The 22,542-nt window shown below is 40.9% G+C and overlaps 1 protein-coding gene across 1 annotated transcript; it reads left to right on the plus strand.

The window, feature by feature from the left end:
- The first annotated feature begins 1,570 nt into the window (after positions 1–1,570).
- LOC131102858 (mucolipin-1) lies at positions 1,571–21,842 on the plus strand. Its single transcript, XM_058048528.2, has 14 exons — positions 1,571–1,748; positions 6,137–6,414; positions 6,503–6,670; positions 6,837–6,993; positions 8,514–8,595; positions 8,824–8,920; positions 10,200–10,299; positions 11,051–11,157; positions 11,228–11,377; positions 15,008–15,109; positions 15,187–15,309; positions 15,448–15,654; positions 16,021–16,151; positions 17,042–21,842. The coding sequence occupies exons 1-14, from the start codon at positions 1,718–1,720 to the stop codon at positions 17,076–17,078; spliced, it is 1,770 nt and encodes a 589-aa protein (XP_057904511.2). The 5' UTR covers positions 1,571–1,717; the 3' UTR covers positions 17,079–21,842.
- Positions 21,843–22,542: the final 700 nt, after the last annotated feature.

Genomic DNA, 22,542 nt, shown 5'->3' on the forward strand with positions numbered 1-22,542 from the left:
TGAATGAATATTTTGATATCATGCTAAACTTTTGTTTATTTCAAAAAAATATTGAACCCTCAGAGTTTTGACCTTATTATATTTCCTCCTGGGCCTGAGCAATGCATTTTTGCCCGCTGTAAGGGCAAATGCATTATTTCAAATGCAAAACAGTTACAGCACCCTCTAGTGGAAAAATAGAGCATACACCGACACAGTCAACATACACAATCAGTACTACAGTACAATCCTACAGTACATGTTTGATCACAGCTGTATATATAAAAACATTACTGATCACAATTATAAGACCAGCTGAAAAATTATATTGTTCTACCTCTCCAATTTCTTCTCTTTTCATTTTGAAGCTGTACATATAACCCTCTTTCGCTTCTCGGTACATTCTAAAGCTATAAAAACAACTAAAAAGAGGCAGGTAATTAATGCACGTAATGGAAAGATAAAGCCAGCTATTAAAAAGCCTCCAATAATGGTTTATTATTGTTGTTCATCTAGTAACAGGCACATTCCCTATATAGGCCGATTACAATATATGTAAATAGCATTGATGCATTGGTCCTCTCAGTATGAGACCGATACTAGAATAAAGACATTGATATTTTTCAGTTCAGTTCTTCTACAGGATGTTTATTTTCACAAATAATAGTATTTTTTGTACTAATAATATAGATACAGTGTTGATATTATGGCTGGAGGTGGTGGACGAGTGGTTACCGCGCAGGCCAGGGGTTCAACCTTAGTTCGATTCCCATCTCGGGCATTTCTGTGTGGAGTTTGCATGTTCTCCCCGTGCATGTGTGTGTGTTTTTTTTTTTCGATTTCCTCCCACATTCCAAAAACATGTTAGGTTATTTGGCAACTCCAAATTGTCAATAGTATGAATGTGAGTGTGAATGGTTGTTTGTCTATATGTGCCCTGTGATTGGCTGGCGACCAGTTCGGGGTGTACGCCTCTCACCCCAAGACAGCTGGGATAGGCTCCAGCACACCTGTGACCCTCATGAGGATAAGTGGTACAGAAAATTAATGAATGAATAAACAATTGCTCAAAAATAAAACTTATTTCATTCTTAATATTATATTATATTCATGATATCACAGACCAAGAGTCTCAAACGTGTGAAATAAAAAAGAGGGAATTGTGAGTCAATATGAGTTGACTCTCTTTGACTGCTGGTTTAGTGACGGTGGGAGATGACAATTATGTGCAATTATTTTTGTCAACAAAACATGGAAAAGCGAAAGAGATGTACAATTTAAGAAAGAATAGTAGGAATTGGGGGAAGATAAAAGTATATTCTGATTCTATATTCTATATTCTGATTCTCGTCATGTTACACTTTACAGTGGTGCGGGCATAAACATTGAATAAAGTAAATGATATGGACGTATACTTTGCGGATAGACAAATAATTTATCTTTACCTAGTTGCATCTCATTTTAGTCATTAACCTGTTACATTCAACCTGTTTTCCCGAGGAAAATCGTTTTTTTTCAGCCTCTATCGTCGTGTGTTTTCGCCTGAACCTTCTTTCACTTTATTCCGGTCACATGGTGTCGGTCACGTGACCAGACCGGAAACAAGTTTTAACAACAGTGGAGCAGCCCCATCAGTGGACTGTTGCTCCACAGCACGGTCATAAAAACACGAACAGACAGCAAACCCCTGAATTTTAGACACCCAACTGACCTATTTAAGGATTTTAAAGATAAAAACATGTCAACGACGGGACACCGTGACCGTTCAGGTAATATAATACTGACATTCACATTCATTGACGTTTAGAATGTTTTCGTCCTGTGTTAGTAACTTTTCTCTCCTAGCACATCGTATTGTGTTTTGCGGCAGTTTGCTGTCTTTTGTTCAGACATCCACAACATTCCAGTCGGCTCATATTTTTATCATTTTCTGCATGAGATGAGTTTTTGTCCTGAAGAGTTTACCTGCTATCATTAAGGCTAATTCTAACACATCAAAATTAATTTTGATAAATTTATAATTTGGGATTTTCTTCAGATCTAAAAAAAAAGAACTTGTGTGTAGTGATGTAGTAAAATTTTCACTTTTTGAATTAAACTGAAATAAATATAGATGAATTGAATTGGATCTTATTAGATTCAATTGCAGTTGTACCTATAGTGAGTATATGTATACTGTATGCTGTATATTTATTATCCTGAGTGTATAAATGCCTTAAGTGCATTTTGTTGTTGTTGTCGTGGTTCATGTGGAACATAGTTGTGCAGTGAAATTGCCAACGAAATGTCGTTGCCTGGCTCCCGTGTAATAATAAATAATATATAATAATCTGGAGAATAAATAGATGACATCAAATATGAACAACAATGTACAGCATAAACAGTAATTTGTTTTGACCATGAAGGAGTAAGATTTCATCACATCGAGGATGTACGAAATATCTCAATGTATGTTAGGGTTCGTGTGTGGTGCATGACACACATAGAAATCCGCAAGGAGTTTTCATGTGCGACATACGAAAAAATTTACATTTTGCCCAATCCTGACACTAGCGTATGGACGACGTACAAAGATGAATGAAGTGTATCGGATCTTGAAGAATTTGTTTGACATCATAAACAAACTGCGATCGGTCTATGGTTTGAAAATCAGAACATTTTTACACGTAGACCGATTAAAGGGATTCGTACCGGTTGGCTTAAGTTAGCTTCTTTAACCATTAATTTAAACAGCCTTAATTTAAACACTTTTTTAAAAATTTGCATTTTCCTATAGTGAAGATTCATAGTAAGGTTCAAATACTCAAGTGTGTTTGGCCTCTGGCTGCCAGACTGGATGTATGGCACTGATAGCAGCTCGTAGACAGCTTCTCAATTTTGATTGACAGGTGGGCCGCTCCATAGCTGTTGCTGCCCTCGCCCCACAGACGGTCATGAACCCGAAGAGCCAGATATTTCTGCGGATTTACTCGGCATGATTGACTGTTTGAGTCGAGGCATTGCATGTGCCCAATTTTCCTTTGTCCAATGTCTATCGACTGTGACAGTCGACACGCTCTTTTGATCAAAGATACGTGGCGACGCTTGTGTCACTCTGTTTGTCTGCATGAAATCTTAAGTGTTTGGATTCTTTTTACTCTCTTCTGGCACGCAAGGCCTGTCATGGCCTGGCTTCTTGCTCACCAGCTTAAATAAAAGTCTGTCACTCAGATCCATCTTACCAAGCCTATATTGCTCATCTGGAGGAGATTCCTATTAGACAACAGAAGATGTCAGCGGTCATCAAATGGGGTTTATTGGTACCGGATTTGATTCAGTACACTACTAGGCTTTACTATTGTTTGTTTTTTTAAGAGACACTATGCTGATTTCCTGAGATAGAGGCCTTGGTCTTTGTTTACTCATCTGCAGAGAGTACCCAGCATTTATTTACAGCGTTTATTAGGGCGTTGTATTGTAATATGATAATCATATTTAGTAATTTTGTAACTTTTGTTTTGTTAAAGTATTTTATATATGTGTGATTTTTCAAATGTATGGTTTCCCCAAAATATATTATAATTTATTCATTAAGATGTACTTTACATGTTTGAACAGAAAAATTAGCATTAGTGGTCAATTGCTTACTTAATTCTGAAGCTCAATGAGGTTCATGGTTTTGAACACACACAAACACACACACACCCTTGCACAAGTGTTATTTATGTCTTAAATTGCTCATTTACTCTTATTATGTCTATTATATTGGGTAATACAAGTATAAATGTTACTATAGGGGTGTTATTTTATGTCTGGAGGGCTCTAAAGATCTTAAAAAAACACATTTAGAAACCTTTTCATGCTATTTTTCTATGCTGTAACTACAAAAATCTTCTATTTATAAACAAGAAATCCTACTTTGTGTAAATTCACTTATCACAGAACCACTTAACTGTGATAAACAAGGGATTGCTGTAGTACTAGTAGTTCTCTAAAGGCAGAACTTTGGTACAGCACTTTAATCGTAATTTGTTCTGCATTCTGCCCAGAATGAAAAGCCTCAATTGTGAAGTCAGACAATGCATTCCATGATGCGATTAGTCATTAAGTCATTTAAAAATGTGAACATTTCTGCAGCTGTATTTGTTTAACAGAAGCCTGCTTAGCAAATACTATTTTAATTGCTGTCTTTCACTTTTTGTACAGAGCTTGACAGGAAAGCTAGCTCGTGCTGATTCATACTCAATGCCATACTTCCGTTTTCTATCCAGGAAGCTGCTTGTTCGTTTTTGCTGACTTACTGGGTCTTGAATCAGCTGTTTGTTTGGCCTTGCTCTTGCGCATATTGATGATGACAACTTCAATTTCAAAATGTTTCATATGCATCAAGTTCTCTGTCATGTGTTCTGTAGTGATGTACTACCGTGGCTTTTGTTGCCTACCCAGTCAGTGCTGGATGGTCCTATTGCCGTTTATGGCCTGCTGGCCTTGTAAGCTGACCCATGTGACATGGATAAAGCATGACTGGCCTTCTTTGTGAGCTGTGGACTTCATACAAAATGTACCCTCGTCATGTTCCGTAAAGACTTGACAGAAGTTCCTCATATAGTGGCTGGAGATGCTTATTTACTCAACTGCAGAAAGTGAGCGGAGCAAGGGTATTCAAACGGTAGCTCTTATTTGTATTAATGCATGTTCATAATATTAACAAATATAATTCTTATTGTTTTTCCGGACCCACTTAGGCACGCTTCTTTCGTGTGAAATAAATCGACACTTCCAACCTACAGAACTTTGTTGCAGCTTATAAAAATATCATAAAGTAAAGTAAAAAGATTGTTGTTGATAGTTGTGTGCTTTTGCATGTAGACTCAGGATTAATTTTGGCTGGTCCACTGCGTGTAGGAAGTCAAGAGTTAAAGTCACATGTGGGGATCATGACTATAGCGCCGAAGGGGACAAATTGGAAGTCAAATGAACAGACAAAGAAAAGAGAGGTTGAAGCTGAAGATTGGCAGCTTATCTTTTATTCACTGATGAAGCCAGCTGAAGTAAAACGTTATAAAATCAGCAACCATGATGCTAGTAATCCATACTTTGGATGACTAATTAGATTCATGTGAATCTTACTGCTCTGTTAGTTTATCCATAATCAGAATAATAAAGATGCAAGTTGCATCTCCATGTGTAGGTTGAAACCCCGCAGGGGAGCAAGATCAACTCAGGAAGGGTCAGCTGACGGATGTCACATGACTTCTACAATGTGACGTTTACTAGTAGCTTGCGATCGACGTAATGAGCGCCCCTGCTGTATATTGTACACATTTTGGCACAATAATAAAAAAAATGAATATATATATATATATAAGAACTTTTTTTTAATTTTAACTAACTGTAGCTCATGCTTCTTCATTGTCTTTGGGCTTTTCCCGTCAGGGGTCGCCACAGCAAACCAATCTCCTCCATCCAACCTTGTCTCTCTCACACCAACTACCCTCATGTCCTCTTTCATTACACCTATAAACCTCCTCTTTGGTCTTCCTCTACGCCTCCTACCTGGCAGCTCTAAACGCAGCATCCTTCTACCAATATATTCACTATGTCTCCTCTGGACATGTCACAACCATCTCAGTTCTGGCCTCTCTGACTTTATCTCCAAGGTCTCTAACATGTAATGTCCCTCTGATGTACTCCTTCCTGATCCTATCCATCCTGGTCACTCAGTATCCTCATCACTGCTACCTCCAGTTCTGTTTCCTGTCTTTTCCTCAGTGGCCCTGTCTCTAGACCAAACAACATCACTGGTCTCACCACAGTTATAATACCACCACAATAATCAATAAACCAGGCTCAGGCTGTGTTTGTTATTAGCTGAGGATTTGAGCATAGCTAAAGGTTTGTTATCAAAAGATTATATTTGTCTTTTTCTGTATTTATTTAAAAAAGAGAATGGCTCACTTCATTTTAGCAGCTATTTTTATATTCAATTTTTTAATGTGCATGTTGCATGAAGCTTTAAAATAAAAATAAAAAAACCTCCTATTCAGTTTTTGACACACATATATTTGGCTTTGACTTTGATTTTGTCTAAAGTACATTTGTGGAAAGAATATTGGGATATATATCGATATTCAAACTAAATATAGTTTGCACTGTTTAATTGCCTTTGTTTTTCCAGAACGTGGAAGCCTCTCCCACTCAGTGAGCCAATATGGGTCCACAGAAAGCAGCGGTGAGCATGACAGTCCCGTTACCAACCACTACGACAACCATAGCAACCATAATTTTCCCACTGGAACGGCTGAACATTGGGTCGGCGCCGACCAAGGGGAGGAGGCCATTCGCAGAAAATTGAAGTACTTCTTCATGAGTCCCTGTGATAAATACCACGCCAAGGGCCGCAAGCCTTACAAGCTGGTCCTGCAGCTACTCAAGATCATCATTGTCACTGCTCAGGTAGAGTATGCGTGGCATCCATCACCCCTGACATGTTTCTTGGACCCTTTTCTCATCTTTGATGAGTCACTTCCTCTCTTTGCTACAGTTGGTGCTGTTTGGCCTCAGTAACCAGGTGGTGGTGACCTTCAAGGAGGAGAACACTATGACCTTTAAGTACCTCTTTCTCAAAGACTTTGATGAGTCCTCAGACAGCTCTTTTGCTGTGTACACACAACAAGACGTCTATGAGCACATCTTTTACGCTATCGAGCAGGTATGTCCCAGCACTCAATGAGTACTCTAGTTTTTTTTGTGTGAATGGTTGTTTGTCTATACAGTATGTGACGTGCAATTGGCTGGTGACCCGCCACCTTAGTGTTGTGTTCGATGGTGGTTCAATGATTGAAAATAAAATAAAAGTAAATGAATCTTCTGTCCAGTATCTGGCTCTACCAGAGACCACAGTGGGCCGCTATGCGTACGTCTACGGCATCGGCGTGAATGGCAGCGCTCTGTCACTCTGCCAGCAGTATTACAAGAGGGGCCGCATAGATCCAGCCAACGACACCTTCAGTATCGACCCGCACGTCATCACAGGTGCAACACAAATCTTTTTTTTTTTTTTTTAGAGAGTTTGACATGTATGTAACAATGAATTGAAATGATTGCAATAAGTGTATGTATTCATGTACACTATTAAGCTTAAACTTGGAACAGAATGACAATATTTTGCATGTGTACATTCCCAGAAGAGAAGGTATTATGGATTTTTTGTTGCACTCATATGAATGTGTTTGGCGGAAGTTACGCTAATCTAACCTCCAAGAGGAAGTAACTGCAACAGACAAAACTCCCAAGGACAGTCACGTGCAGACCATCTACAAGGCCAAACAAACCTCAATTGTGTACATTTATGTCCTGCATATGCTTGAATTGTATCATCAGGGTCCATGCATTATTTACTGAAAAACTGAATAAAAATATAATTCATTCTTAACATGTTTTTAAATAAAATCCGGAATGGTACCAAATTCACATGAAAATATAAAAATCAGTTCAGTAGTTCCTGTTAATCTTACTACGTGTTACTAATGAAGCAACTAGAGTCGGGGTTTCCAAAGTTGGCTCAGGGAGCCTTGCAGTCCACAGCTTGCTTTTGATTGGCTCACGCATTTTCTACAGTAAAAATTGGTTCATAGACACAAACTGACACGAAAAGTAATAAATTAAGATGTAATTATTGGGCTCAAGTGGTTAGCGCGCATACTTCACAGCTAGGAGACCCGAGTTCAATCCCACCCTCGGCCATCTCTGTGTGGAGTTTGGGGTCCTCCGGTTTCCTCCCACATTCCAAAAACATGCTAGGTTAATTGGTGAGTGGCGAGTGTGAATGGTTGTTTGTCTGTATGTCCCCTGCGATTGGCTGGCAACCAGTCCAGTGTGTACCCCGCCTCTCGCCTGAAGACAGCTGGGATAGGCTCCAGCACCCCCCGCGACGCGGTAGAAAATGAATGAATGAAAGATGTAATTATTATCAAACCTTCAATGTGACCTTCAATGATGTGACCTTCTAAAATGTTTGGACGTCCATTAACTAGTCTATGGTATTTGACTACATCTCAATGAGGGTTGTTTTTTTTATATTTTTTTCTTCATCTCTCGCCATCAAACAGGCAAGAAGAGGATTCATTCTGTGCATTGGTTCAGCACTTGGATGCATCATACATACATATATAGTCAATGGCAAACAGAGTGAGTGCTTGTCACTCATACAGTGACAGGCAGGGCTGCTAGCATGGACACACACAGCAAAAGAGTGACGCTTCATGAGAAGCAATGCAAGGTGTGCTTGTGGGGATATTAATAATAAGCAATGGGAGCCCATCAACACAAACAAGCCAGCATGTCGAATTTATTAAAAAGTATCGCCATAAGTGTCAACATAAGTATCTCTCATGTGGGGAAAAAAACCATTGGATTAGTATACCCATGTTTCTCTCGTTGGGGGTAATAATGTTGACATGAACATTTGTATTATTTTTTTTCCCCACTCTGACTTGGAGAAACAGTGATTTGAACAACATGTAGACTCAACTTGACCCTTCTCTTCTCCTCAGACTGTGTAGGCGTGAACCCTCAGACGGTCCCCACCGCCCCACTGACAAACTCTTACAAGAACTTTACACTCAAGTTCCACAAGTAAGGCTTCATTTTTCACATGGCTTTGAGTGGAACCTCCTCGGTCGTGGCAATGATTGTATCTGATGACATTCAACACGTTCTTTTATTTACTGTGGTGCTAGCACGCCCCAGGCCGTATGCTTGCATGATGACAAATTTAACAATAAATATACTGTAATGATTCCATTTTGGGTCATCTTTGTAGGTATACTCACTTAACTTGTGCCCATGTGTTCTTGCTGCAAGGTTCATCAATGTCACAATAGAGTTTCAGCTCAAGGCCATCAATGTGCAGACTATTATCAACAATGAAATTCCAGACTGCTACACATTTTACATAAAGGTGAGCAAATCACTCGAATAATTGATTCATGTACTAAATTGTTTAGCAGGGTTTCCTGAACTTAAAGGGGAACTGCACTTTTTGGGGGAATTTTGCCCATCATTCACAATCTTCTTTCCCTTTTCTGTGCATTTTAACACGAGAAAACTAGTTAATTTGGGCTAGCTTACAATGCTACCATTGGGATACACCTATTTTGATTATTAAGCCATGTAAAAAAGACAACCTCTAACAACGTTGCATGGTTTGATATACAGTACATGCTGTAATCATACATTAACACACACACTGATGATAACATGTAATGCAGTATCTTGCTGTATTTTGATGATTTAAAACACTACTCAAACTGGACTGGTCGCCAGCCAATCACAGGGCACATATAGACAAACAACCATTCACACTCACATTCATACCTATGGACAATTTGGAGTCGCCAATCTAACATGTTTTTGGAATGTGGGAGTAAACCGGAGTACCCGGAGAAAACCCACACACGCACAGGGATGCCACACAGAGATGCCCTAGCGGAGACTCAAACGCAGGTCTTCCAGATTCTCCTGACTGTGTGGCCACCATACAGGGTGGTCATGTCGTTAGCATGCAGGCCACACAACTAGGAGAGCCAGGTTCGATTTCCCATTCGGCTGCGTGGAGAAGCATGTTCTCCCTGTGCATGCGTGGGTTTTCTCCGGGTACTCCGGTTTCCCTCCCATATTCCAAAATGCTAGGTTAATGCTAGGTTAATTGGCAACTCCAAATGAATGTGAGTGTGAATGGTTGTTTGTCTATATGTACCCTGTGATTTGCTGGCGACCAGTCCAGGATTTACCCCGCCTCTCGCCCGAAGCTGGGATAGGCTCCAGAAAATGAATGAATGAATGAATGAACATTGCATGCATTAACATTTCAGAGCACATTTAAGACATAAAAACAGCCACAAAGTGGCAGAAGTGCATTGGATAAGAGTCACACGGCAGGGAGGAAGTGAGAGAGCTTGGAGTAGTGCAGCATGCAGAACACATTGTTGGAAACAGACATGCATGTGAACCCACTGGTGGGGAACGTTTAATATTTTGCATTATTGCATATGTTTTAGACTTGTGCGTATTCAGGCTGTTGCAGGTGTTTAGTAAATGTAAATACAGTGATAAGAGATGCATTCTGCAATGCACCTGCATTGTCAGTATGTTTGGCCGTGTCATACTTGAAAAGTTGATAATCAGTTATGTGTATGACACAATAGCTAATTATTTTCTTGCTTCTTCTTCTCATATAGATCGTGCTGGATAACAAGGCTCACAGCGGCAAAGTGAAAATCCGACTGGAGAACCAGGCCTCCATAAAGGAGTGCAAAGACCCCAGTGTCTCCGGGCAGGGTGAGATACTATATATACTACTATACTATATTGTTAGAAATATATGAGCAGTAAGACTTTTTATCTTTGGATTATTTTGACTGAGAGAAGGAAACCTAAAGAAAAATCCAGAAAAAAACAGTGCTAAATAAAGTTCATTCATTCATTCATTTTTCGCTTTTTCCTCACAAGGGTCGCAGGGGTGCTGGAGCCTATCCCAGCCAATCACTGGTCGCCAGCCAATCACAGGGCACATATAGACAAACAACCATTCACACTCACATCATACCTATGGACAATTTGGAGTCACCAATTAACCTAGCATGTTTTTGGAGTGTGGGAGGAAACCGGAGTACCCGGAGAAATGCACGGGGAGAACATGCAAACTCCACACAGAGATGGCCGAGGGTGGAATTGAACCCTAGTCTCCTAGCTGTGAGGTCTGCGTGCTAACCACTTGACCGCCGTGCCGCCCTAAAAAGTTTATGAATTAATATATATTTGCATTTCACAACACATCTTTAACATTGTAATTATTTGTACTGTATTGTATGAATTATTTATTATTAATTTCTAGGTTTGTCTTTAATTTGGTGGATGTTCAATTTAATCTAATCGATCTAATTTTGTGATGTGAACCACATGTTTTGGAGTGGATAGTAAAATCCTCCGACAACGGATTGGATCTTTCTAAATGAATACATATATACATGTATAGAATTTTGTCATACTGTAACTATGTTAAAGATTGTTTGAATCTTTGAATCCCCAGCTGAGAATTATACACGAGTTGCGTTCGATGTCGCCGTGGCTGTCGTGTGCACGCTGTCGTTGCTGCTGTGTGGTCGCTCCATCTTGCGAGGCATCATTCTGCAAAGGGTGAGCAGTGCATCCTGGATTAAATGCGATAAAATATCTATCCCTGGCTAAATCTTTCTATGTTTGTTAGGAGTTTGTACAGTTCTTTAAGGACAATCTGGATCGCAAAGTGTGCTGGGCTGACCGTATGGAGTTTATCAACGGGTGGTACATCCTCCTTATTGTCAGTGACATCCTCACCATCATTGGAAGTGTCATCAAAATTGGCATTGAATCAAAGGTGGGAACTGGACTTTTTGCAGATTATGATGTATTTTTTTTTTATACTTTATTAGGGCTCGAGCACTGACCAGTGCGAAAGCCCTATTGTAATCGTTCCGTTTTTTATTCTGACGAAAGGACGGCCATTTTGAGGGCCTTAACATGCCCGAAAACTCACCAAATTTTGCAAGCGCGTCAGGTCTGGCGAAAATTTCGATCTGGTGGGGGTCCCGAAAACAATGTTCCAAAATTGACTCTCTAGCGCCACCTTTAATTTTTGAAAAAATTGGCCCCCGCCACCAGTTTCACCTATCGTCACGAAACTTGGTGGAGACGTCTATCGTGACAGGACGGACCAAAAAGTCTCAAGAACCCATATTGGAAAACGAACAGGAAGTCGGCCATTTTGGATGGCGGCGGCCTTTTTCGTGCCAGAAGTTGGGGTCGTATCTCGACGAACTCCTCCTAGGGGGTTTGACCGAATGAGTCCGTTGTTGCATCAACGGACACTAGACGGATGGCCGACGTTAAATTGCGAAGGATTTTGGGATATTCCATACGATGTGGGCGTGGCACGCCCCCAAATTTTGCCCATTTTCATATGTCCGGGCCTTGCACGCTGAGCGTAACTGTAGACGTGAATAACTTGGCTCCACGTGGTCAGATCTTCATCATACTTGGTACATGTGATCATGGCCCCGCCCCGAAGGTCCCCGTAGGTCACTTCCTGATTTTGTCGCAGCGCCACCTATTGGCGACAGGCTAAAGGCGTGTCATCTACATGAGGCCTTTTCTGCCAGGAGATTCATCAGATGAACATCGGGGTCACAAGGTCACTGCCTGACAGCCTGGTGAAGCCTGTTGATGGACCATGATGCAGGAAAAGCGCACGTGGTGGGCGTGGCCTGGCGGCGAATGCTCCGGCCTCGCCATTTACATAGAAAAGGTCATCATTCGCCCGCAAAAGGTCGCATGGGCTTGAAAACTCATAGGGGGGGTCAGAATCCAGGCCTGAGCGGCCTGGTGTGGCCCCCATATGAAACCAAGCCAAATTGACTCACTAGCGCCACCTAGAAGTTTTAAAATAATTATCCCTCGCCTCCCGTTGCACGTATCGGCATGATTTTCGGAGGAGACATCACTCGTGACAGGACGCACAAAAAAGTCTCAATAACCCATGTTCTAAAACCAACAGGAAGTCGGCCATTTTAGGTGGCGGCGGCCATTTGGGGGCGGATGTATGGGTCGTATCTTGACGAACTCCTCCTAGGGGGTTTGACCGAATGAGTCCGTTGTTGCATCAACGGACACTAGACGGATGGCCCACGTTAAATTGCGAAGGATTTTGGGCCGCTCCATAGGATGTGGGCGTGGCACGCCACCAAACTTTGACCATTTCATATCTGGCCCTGCCTGGTGTCTGGCCTTGCCTTGAAGCAATGTACATCAAAGTCAATACACAGTTTGACTGACAGACTGATGATGTCAGTTGATGGACTATGATGTGTGTAAAGCACATGTGGGGGGCGTGGCCACGGCGAATGGTCAGCCTTCGCCATTGACCATCAAAAGGTCATCATTTGCCTGCAGAAGGTCACAGGCTGCTGAAATCTTAAACGTGAGGCCTTAATCCAGGCCTGAGCGCCCTGGTGGTGCTCCCATGTGACACCAATCTAAATTGACACACTAGCGCCACCTAGAAGTTTCAATTCATTATCCCTCGCCACCCGTTACACGTATCACTATGATTTTCGGTGGAGACGTCTATCATGACAGGACGCACCTAATGCTCCAGAAGCCATGTTCTAAACACAGCGCCACCAACTGGTGGAAATGTATATCTGCCGTAACTTCCTGATTCATGGTCAGATTGTCTTGAAATTTTTTTTGGTGCGTTGGGTCAATCTCTGGTCTGTTATACTGTGTGTACATAGACTCTATAGCGCCACCAACTGGTGGAAATGTATATAGCCGTAACTTCCTTCCACATGGTCGGATCAAGCCCAAATTTTTTCTGGTGGTTTGGGGTACCCTCTGGTCTATGACTGTGTGTGTACATAGACTGTATAGCGCCACCAACTGGTGGAAATGTATATAGCCGTAACTTCCTTCCACATGGTCGGATCAAGCCCAAATTTTTTCTGGTGGTTTGGGGTACCCTCTGGTCTATGACTGTGTGTGTACATAGACTGTATAGCGCCACCAACTGGTGGAAATGTATATAGCCGTAACTTCCTTCCACATGGTCGGATCAGGCCCAAATTTTTTCTGGTGGTCTGGGGTACCCTCTGGTCTATGACTGTGTGTGTACATACACTGTATAGCGCCACCAACTGGTGGAAATGTATATAGCCGTAACTTCCATCCACATGGTCGGATCAAGCCCAAATTTTTTCTGGTGGTTTGGGGTACCCTCTGGTCTATGACTGTGTGTGTACATAGACTGTATAGCGCCACCAACTGGTGGAAATGTATATAGCCGTAACTTCCTTCCACATGGTCGGATCAGACCCAAATTTTTTCTGGTGGTCTGGGGTACCCTCTGGTCTATGACTGTGTGTGTACATCGACTGTATAGCGCCACCAACTGGTGGAAATGTATATAGCCGTAACTTCCTTCCACATGGTCGGATCAGGCCCAAATTTTTTCTGGTGGTCTGGGGTACCCTCTGGTCTATGACTGTGTGTGTACATACGCTATAGCGCCACCAACTGGTGGAAATGTATATCTGCCGTAACTTCCTTACGCACGGTCGGATCGGCCCCTAATTTTTTCTGTTGGTTCGGGGTACCCTCCGGTCCGTTACCGTGTGGGCCAACCACTCTATAGCGCCACCCACAGGCGGAAACGTATATCCGCCGCAAGGACCTACCGCGTGGTCCGATCGTCGTGAATTTTTTTATGGCGGTTCGCGGTGTCGGACGGGACGTGACCGCGCACCCGCCTCGCCACCGCTGTCGCCCCCTCCTGGCGGAAAATTGCAAGTGCCATGACTCCCTTACCGCTTATCCGCTCGCCGCGGTTTTTCGTACGGCGCGTCCGCGCGCCCGTCCGGTCGCGCGCGCAACCCCGACCCGCGCGTACCCCCGACCCGCGCGTACCCCCGAGCGCGTCGGGGTGCTCGAGCCCGCTCATCACTGCTTGCAGTTTTAATTTTTATTTATATTTTTCTAAACAAAACATCAACAGCAATACAAACACACTCAACAAAACAAAAAAATCTAATTATATTCTTCCAGCAATGCTCCCTCCAGACCCGAGATGATGTTGTGGTGTTTTGGGTCATAATCATACCCAACCATTCAGTTTCTGTAATGTTTGTTTTGAGCTCTTTTTCCCATTTTTCTTTAATATAATAGTATTTGCCTTTCCTTCCATTAAATTTTGATATAGTGTGGATGCTATCTTCGTAGTTTTGGATTTGTAGGCAGACATTACCATTTGAATCAGCCCATGTCTTCTTCTATTCATCCAGAATTTTATTTTCCTGTCATAGTAATTTCTCATTTGTATGTATCTAAAATAATCGTTTTCGTCCAGGTCGAATAGTTGTTGTAGTTCTTGAAAGCTCATGAATTTCCCCTTATTTACTAGATGTATTTTGTTTTTTGATGTAATGCAGATCATCTGTATTTTTTTTCCTGCCAGAATATGTCCTCCTATGATTTATGTGGTATCCTGTTAGGAACCTCCACCCTCCTCGTTTGGGTGGGAGTCATTCGCTACCTCACCTTCTTTCAGAAGTACAACGTAAGCTTTACAATCACTGTTACACATCGGCTAATAACAGGATGAAGTGTTTGATTTTTCGTCATTTCCTTGAGTAGATCCTGATCGTGACTCTTCGAGCAGCCTTTCCTAATGTTATTCGCTTCTGTTGCTGCGTTGCCGTCATCTATCTGGGCTACTGCTTCTGCGGCTGGATCGTCCTGGGGCCATATCATGTCAAGGTAAGGCAATACTAAAGATTCTTATGTTTGGCTTTTAGGAAATGTCTCATCAGCATGGTGTCATACATAGCCAATTGGATTGCTCAAATATTTCATATATATATAAAAATACACTGCTCACTGTGTCGTGTCCTTCAGTTCCGCTCTCTGTCCATGGTGTCGGAATGCCTCTTCTCCCTCATCAACGGCGACGATATGTTTGTGACCTTCTCGGGAATGCAGGAGAGCAGCACGCTGGTGTGGCTTTTCAGCCAGGTGTACCTGTACACCTTCATCTCCCTCTTTATTTACATGGTGCTGTCGCTCTTCATCGCGCTCATCACAGGAGCATATGAGGCTATCAAGGTAGGAGTTCACCTCATTCACTTGTTTAAATTCGGTACACAAATTATTACATTATAATTCAGTGAAATTATATTATAAAAAGAATGTAATCAAAATGTCATTTTAGCAAATAACATAATACAATTCCAATGGACTGTATATCTAATGATGTTTTATTATTTCATAGCATTTCACATAGCATTATCTCGGCTTCTAACATCCACCAATCAAAGTTGTTGATTCCTTGAGCTCCTCTCTGTGTCACTGCCATATTTAACCAGCGAATGAAACGTAATCACAGTCATATCTTGCAATAATGACCTGAAAAAGAAGAAACTATAGAGAAATTTGTGTAAAATACCACTTTGTGTCCTATTCATTGTCCAGCACCAAACCCAGGAGCCCATCCACATTACAGACCTCCATGCCTTCATAGCAGAGTGCACAGACGCACCAAGTTCTGGAAAGTTCCGGGGCTTGGAGACATCACCATGCTCCTTTTTCTGCTGCTGTGACAGGTAACAACCACAGCACACATTTCACATTGCTTTCTCCTGACAAACATACTGTTTACATATATATAATGTATGTATTCAACATCTGAGCAAATCAAAGATTAAACACAGGCAAGGGAAGGAATTGTGGCGGTGTTGGATTGGGGGACGGCGGGGTTGATGTAAGAGGCCATGATGCATTTTTTTAAATGTAGGAATAGTAAGTAATCGCCCCTCACAATATCGCTAATAAGTTAATAACAAATACGTTCTCCTCACATTCCCTGTGGAAGTGGTAAAGTTTTGGCTTCTTTTTGTCCTTCTTCCCAACTCCATTTTAAACCCGTTCTTAACTTTAGAATACAGTAAATAAATTTCACATCAACTAGTTAGCTCGCTAGCTTGCTAATGGTTAAAGCCACGGCTGTCTCTTGTGTCCCTGCAGTGATCCTGTAGCCTGTGCATTACCTTTAAGCGATGTGGTATAAACAAATGAAAATAGGAGTGTAAAGGTGACTGCATGGGTGTTATTTCATGTCTACAGGGCTCAAATAATGATAAAGATTGTATTTAGAAAATCATAAACAGTTTTTCTATGCTGAATGACATTTTTCAGAAATGTACTTATGGAACCTCTCCAAGTTGTCACGAGTTGCTACTTTTTTTTGAAACAGTGCATCTTGAAGGGTCTGATTACCAGCTACATATGGCGACAATGTCTCCAAGTTGGCAAAAGCGATCCCTCCTGCTCCATGTTCTTATTATTTGTCAGACCTAGTGCGTATGAAGTGTGTTAACAAGCAGAGTTCCAAGTAGCACTATTATGTTTATGAGTGATGACGATCACTGACATTATTGCCAAAACATAGATCTATATGGCTGTTTAAAAAGAATAATAATCCTATATTTTTCAGAACCACAACATACGAGGATGTCCTTCTGGTCAACTAATGTAGACCATAAAGTCTTTCAAGCACCCCCCCAGCTGGCCATAGAGATGCACCGCACATCGTCTGTGCCCTGCCCCGCTGAACAAGCTTTTTTTCCAGCACTTGACTGAAAGAGTCGTCCATCAGTTGGCCCAGCGTTCCGATAAAGGAATGTGTAAGTCTTTTATATTCCCTGCAGCCGACTCATCAGGAAGTACTCAGGAAAACCAGAAATGGCTTTGTGGGTGACTTTTAGCACGTATATTTATGTCACGGGCCATTTTTGGTCCGGTTTAGTGTTTTATGATTTAGATCCACAGAGGATGTATGTTTTCGCCTGCTGGTCAGTTCATCCCGTTGGCAAAATAAGACAAACCCAGTAAGCCAATTCACAACAACATTGGGACTGATATACTGTTGTGTTTTGTTTTTTTTTGTTTTTTTTGCTCTGGCCTCAGTGTGGATCACCTCTTTACACAGGGTATCTGTTAAGTCTTCCAACTTTTTTTTTTTTTTTGGATGACGCACAACTCAAAATTAGCACCAGTACTGCAGCTATACATCCATGATGGTGCTGATGGACTGATTTTCTACTTTTTTGTGATTTCAAATTGTGTCAAGAAAGTAGATAACACATCACACGGTGTCTTCACAATACATGCACAGTGTGCAACATTGTACAACAATGCTACATTTTCAGTGTATGATGTTTAAAAAAGTGCCTCTCCTGCTGCAGTTATGCTGCAAAAGCATACTAGTGGTCCATCCGCTTGCTGTGTTCGATTAGATTGCACAATCTATGTACTGCTCAGTATAATGGGATGCACTCACATCCTTGGTCATTATTACACAAAATGGAGGAGGAGTCTGCAGGAGCCACCCCATCTGTCTATAATGGGGCTACATTGTCCACATTTGGAAATTTGATTTGGGAGTTTTTTAGATTTTTAGTAAAAATTGGATCAACGTCCAAAACATGTATATGGCCGTGCTGTAATAGTTCATCTTCACTTTCTCTTCACTTGTGTCTTTATTATGCTTATTTTATGTTGTATACCGCATGAAACGCACAATTGTTGTAGGTTTTTTTTTATTATTTTCGAACACCTTCATTCATAGGCGGCACGGCGGTCGAGTGGTTAGCGCAAACCTCACAGCTAGGAGGACCAGGGTTCGATTCCACCCTCGGCCATCTTTGTGTGGAGTTTGCATGTTCTCCCCGTGCATGCGTGGGTTTTCTCCGGGTACTCCGGTGTCCTCCCACATTCCAAAAACATGCTAGGTTAATTGGTGACTCCAAATTGTCCATAGGTATGAATGTGAGTGTGAATGGTTGTTTGTCTATATGTGCCCTGTGATTGGCTGGCAACCAGTCCAGGGTGTACAGTGCCTCCCGCCCGAAGTCAGCTGGGATAGGCTCCAGAATAGGCATGACCCCAGTGAGGACAAGTGGCATAGAAAATGGATGGACTATATACATAATGTGTATTTAGATCTTACAGGTGTCCAACACAATGTATAAATATTATATACAAATATTCTGCACTTGGTCAGTACTTGACAAAATGTACAATAAGAGAAAATATTTTCGTTATTGTACGAAATCTACTCTATTAAAGTGTCCTGGATCATCTCTGATGTCATATCAACTTGTTGTCATAACCAGCGGTGCAAAATTCTGTCAAATTTTCCATATTGCTGGCACAAAGTGATGTGCTTGCAGTACCTCCATAGTGCCGAAAGAGGGCGTGAAGGAATTATGTCTCTAATAGTGTACCATTCATTTTTAGAAATCTGTGCAGAATGAAATGTTTAGTAGGGACTCCAAAGTAGGGACCAAAGTGAGACTCCAAATTTAGGTAACGATCCAACACCAAGTAGATACATGGCCAGTATTGCTGATACGATAAATTTTTTCAAGATCAGGATTTTCAAAAAAACACATTGTGATATTGGTGAAAAGAAATATGGATGTGAACTGAAGAGTATCAGCCTCATTCTGCTGGTATTAGTCTGATACTGATACTACCATTAGTTTTGATACTATTGATGTTTGGATTTAGTTGGCCATAATGCACGGGTGTCCAAAATGCGGTCATTTGCAGACCACGGCTGTTTTTATATTGGCCTGTGCCACAGTGTAAAATTATAATTTAAATGGAAAACTAAAAAAAAACCCATAAAAGTTGGAAAAAACTTAAATAAGAAAATGCCATAGCGAGAATAATGTAACATGAAGAAAAATAAGGTCATTTTAGTCACATAAAGTCAATACATTAAAGAGAAGATGTTATTTTTTTTCAAAAGTTGAAACATTATGACAAACAGACAAAAAGTTGTAATGTTTTTCAAAACAATCAGAATAATATGGGCCTAAAGTCATAGTTGTGGCAAGAAATAAAACCAAAACAGTCAAATATTAAAAAAGAAAAATAGTCATATTCAAACCAGAAAAAATTAAACAGAAAAATTTTGTCATTTTACTAACATAGATTTTAAATATTAAAGAACAAATGTTATTTTTCTACATGAAACAAAAAAATAAAGGTGTAATTTTTTGAAAAATTAGGTTGGGGAATAAGTCATAATATTATGGGAATAAAGTCAAATATCACAAGAAGAAAATGTACTCAGATTTTTAGAAAAAAAAGTACAATTACAAAGTTTTTAAAATGTATGCAAATATTGGAAAACAGAGTAAAGAGTGTTATATGGATAAGACGCGTCTTCACCTCACTGGAAAAAGTTTGGACACCCCTGCCATTATGCTTTGTTTGCAAACTATGTGTCGGTCAGAACAGCCGTGCATGCTTGTGTTGCAAACTTACAGATTGTTCAGAGTGTGATGATGTCATTTCCTGGTGAAATACCAGGCGCTGTGTTTCAGATAATATGGTGCATGCTTGCTATCCAGCCACTTAATGTAATATCATCATGCATTATGCAGCTTCTTGCTTCCTGTCTGGGCTACAGATCATTTTGGTATGTGCTTTATCAGAGTAGATGATTGCTTTTAGTGTCTATTTTCTTGACTCGACTGCCTCTGCTACGTAAGGGCTGTGTGTTGATGGTGCTTTCATGTGAACATTACTCCATCTTCTCTGTTGTTGGACTTGAACACACCCTTTTTTCTGTTTCATGTTCTCCACAGTGAATCACTGCTTCAACAGGCAGTCGGAAACATACAGTATTTATAGTTTGGATTTTTTTTTTTTAACCTTTTAGGTCATCAGTTCCTTTGAATTGTTGGGGGTTTCAATACATGTCGGGATGAGACACACCCTGCAGCATTACAAATGGACTATGGCAGCACAGTATGACATGTTGGATGATTTGGAAATAAACAGTCAAGATCAGGCCACAGACAACTGTTTCAAACCATTCCGACATTCAACTCATGGAGGACACACCGACAGTTTTCCACAACCCACAAATTCCCATGTTTTGGTTTTCTTAGAATTCCACATTGTCTGCGATTGGCTGGCAACCATTGATTTGTGCTTCCTGTCAAAACGGTCTGTTTTAATTTTCCGCCTCCAGGCATGCCCACTCCACTGGGATTGGTCACACGCCCAAAAGTGCTTTCTAACTATGAACCATATAAGGAAGTCCACCCCTCTGTGACATCACAAAGGAACAGTTTTACCACGCCTCTTGAAACCGAGCATTTTGAGCCATCCCAAACTTCTTCCAGGGCTCTCTTCCAAATGCGCTAACCACATTAACACAAGAATACAACATTCTAACAACATTTATAGGTCAGAAAATTGGAAAAAGCATAATAGATCCCTTTTTAAAAACAAAACACTGCGTACAAAGAGAAAGTGGAACATTTTACCAATAAATATTGAGTGGCTTTAAGGGAGATTTTATGGGTTTTCCCCCCTGATCCTGGCATCCAGGCCACTGTCAAGTGGAAAAGCTGAGAAGAAGAAGAAAGTGCCAGAGAAAGCTACACACACACACACACACACACACACACATATGAGACCATTGTCTTTTTTTCTAACTCTACCTCAGAGTTTGACAAAAAGAACATAACAGTCTTATCCCATTCAATCCTTTTCTCCCAGTGTGCCGTAGTGCTCTTTGTGTGCATGTGCCCATTCATTGATGTCTATTGTGGAGGCAGCAGCTGCAGCTTCAGGGCCGACACAAGGCATTCACACACAGCCATTGTGGCCCTTGTACCATAGGGAAGTGGACTCTTCTACCACTCTGTGTTTGTATCTTCAGAAGTCGGAAACATTATAGTCATTATTTTTGTTTATTCCCTCTTCTATTGTGTTTGTACTGATTCGTAATACATTGAGTGTGTCCAAAGTGCAGCAAGGGGGCCATTTATGGGCTGTGACGCATTGTATAATTAAATTTAAACCACACAGAAACTGCAGAAATGTTGATACTAATGACACAATACACACTATGTCAGGGGTCTCAAACTCAATTTACTTGGGGGCCACTGGAGCTAGGGTCTGGGCGAGACTGGGCCGCATCAGGTTTTCCAAAAAAAAACAACAAAAAACGCATTTATTAAAAACAGAAAAATGAATAAACTTTGCTTTCTACAATAAAAGCTCTGATAAAACATTCCACTGTTGTCAAATATCTTAATTTTTATTTTTCTGCACAAAATAAGATGAAAAATAAATAAACAAATCAAGAATAAAGAAAATCAATCAATCAGTAATAAATAAATAATAGAATAAAATGGCAAATAATAAAAACTTAAGAAACCACATATAGTTGGTGGGTAGACCAATTATTTTTTTCAGATTAAAATGAACAAAGCATTATTAGAGCCCTGTAGACATGACAAAACATGACTATAGTCACATTTATACTTTTTTTATTTACAACATATTTCGCATCTGCAGGGTCTTGAGACACATGCTAACTCGCAAACAAGAGAGCTAGCAACCTAAACGGTAGCCTTCAAGTTATTTCCTTTAAACTTAAATAGCCAAAAACTTACCACTTCCACACAGATAGGAGGTTAACTATTAACAGTTATTTAACCTTTAACATAAACATTAATCAAACGTAATAATTTTTTCTGGGTACATGATACCATACAGCATCCATATCAAACTTGCGCAAGCCGCACTAACATTAAACTTTCATATCAAGGCGGGGGCCTCAAACTAGTGTCCTGCGGGCCATATATGGCCCGCGGGCCGCGTGTTTGAGACCGCTGCACTATATGATGGTTTAGCCTTTTTAGAACATAATAAATACTGCCATGAAAAAGTGAAAGTGGTCCCCTCGCTCTTTTGTTTTTCAGTATGTGGGTCTTGGTGGGAAAAATTTAGGACACCCCTGATTTTAATGTTGAAAACTGGTAGAGCCTCATCAGGTCTCGCGACGGCCCCATGGCAATGACGTTATTTATATTTGCATATATACAGGTCCTTCTCGTTGATTGGCCGTCGGAGGGGGTTCATTTACATATTCCTCTTCAAGCCGCCACTCCCCACCCCCGCCCC

The sequence above is a fragment of the Doryrhamphus excisus genome, linkage group LG9 (genome assembly GCF_037039965.1).
Source record: "Doryrhamphus excisus strain RoL-2023G ecotype Guam linkage group LG9, RoL_Dexc_Guam_v1.1, whole genome shotgun sequence".
NCBI classification, from domain to species: domain Eukaryota; kingdom Metazoa; phylum Chordata; class Actinopteri; order Syngnathiformes; family Syngnathidae; genus Doryrhamphus; species Doryrhamphus excisus.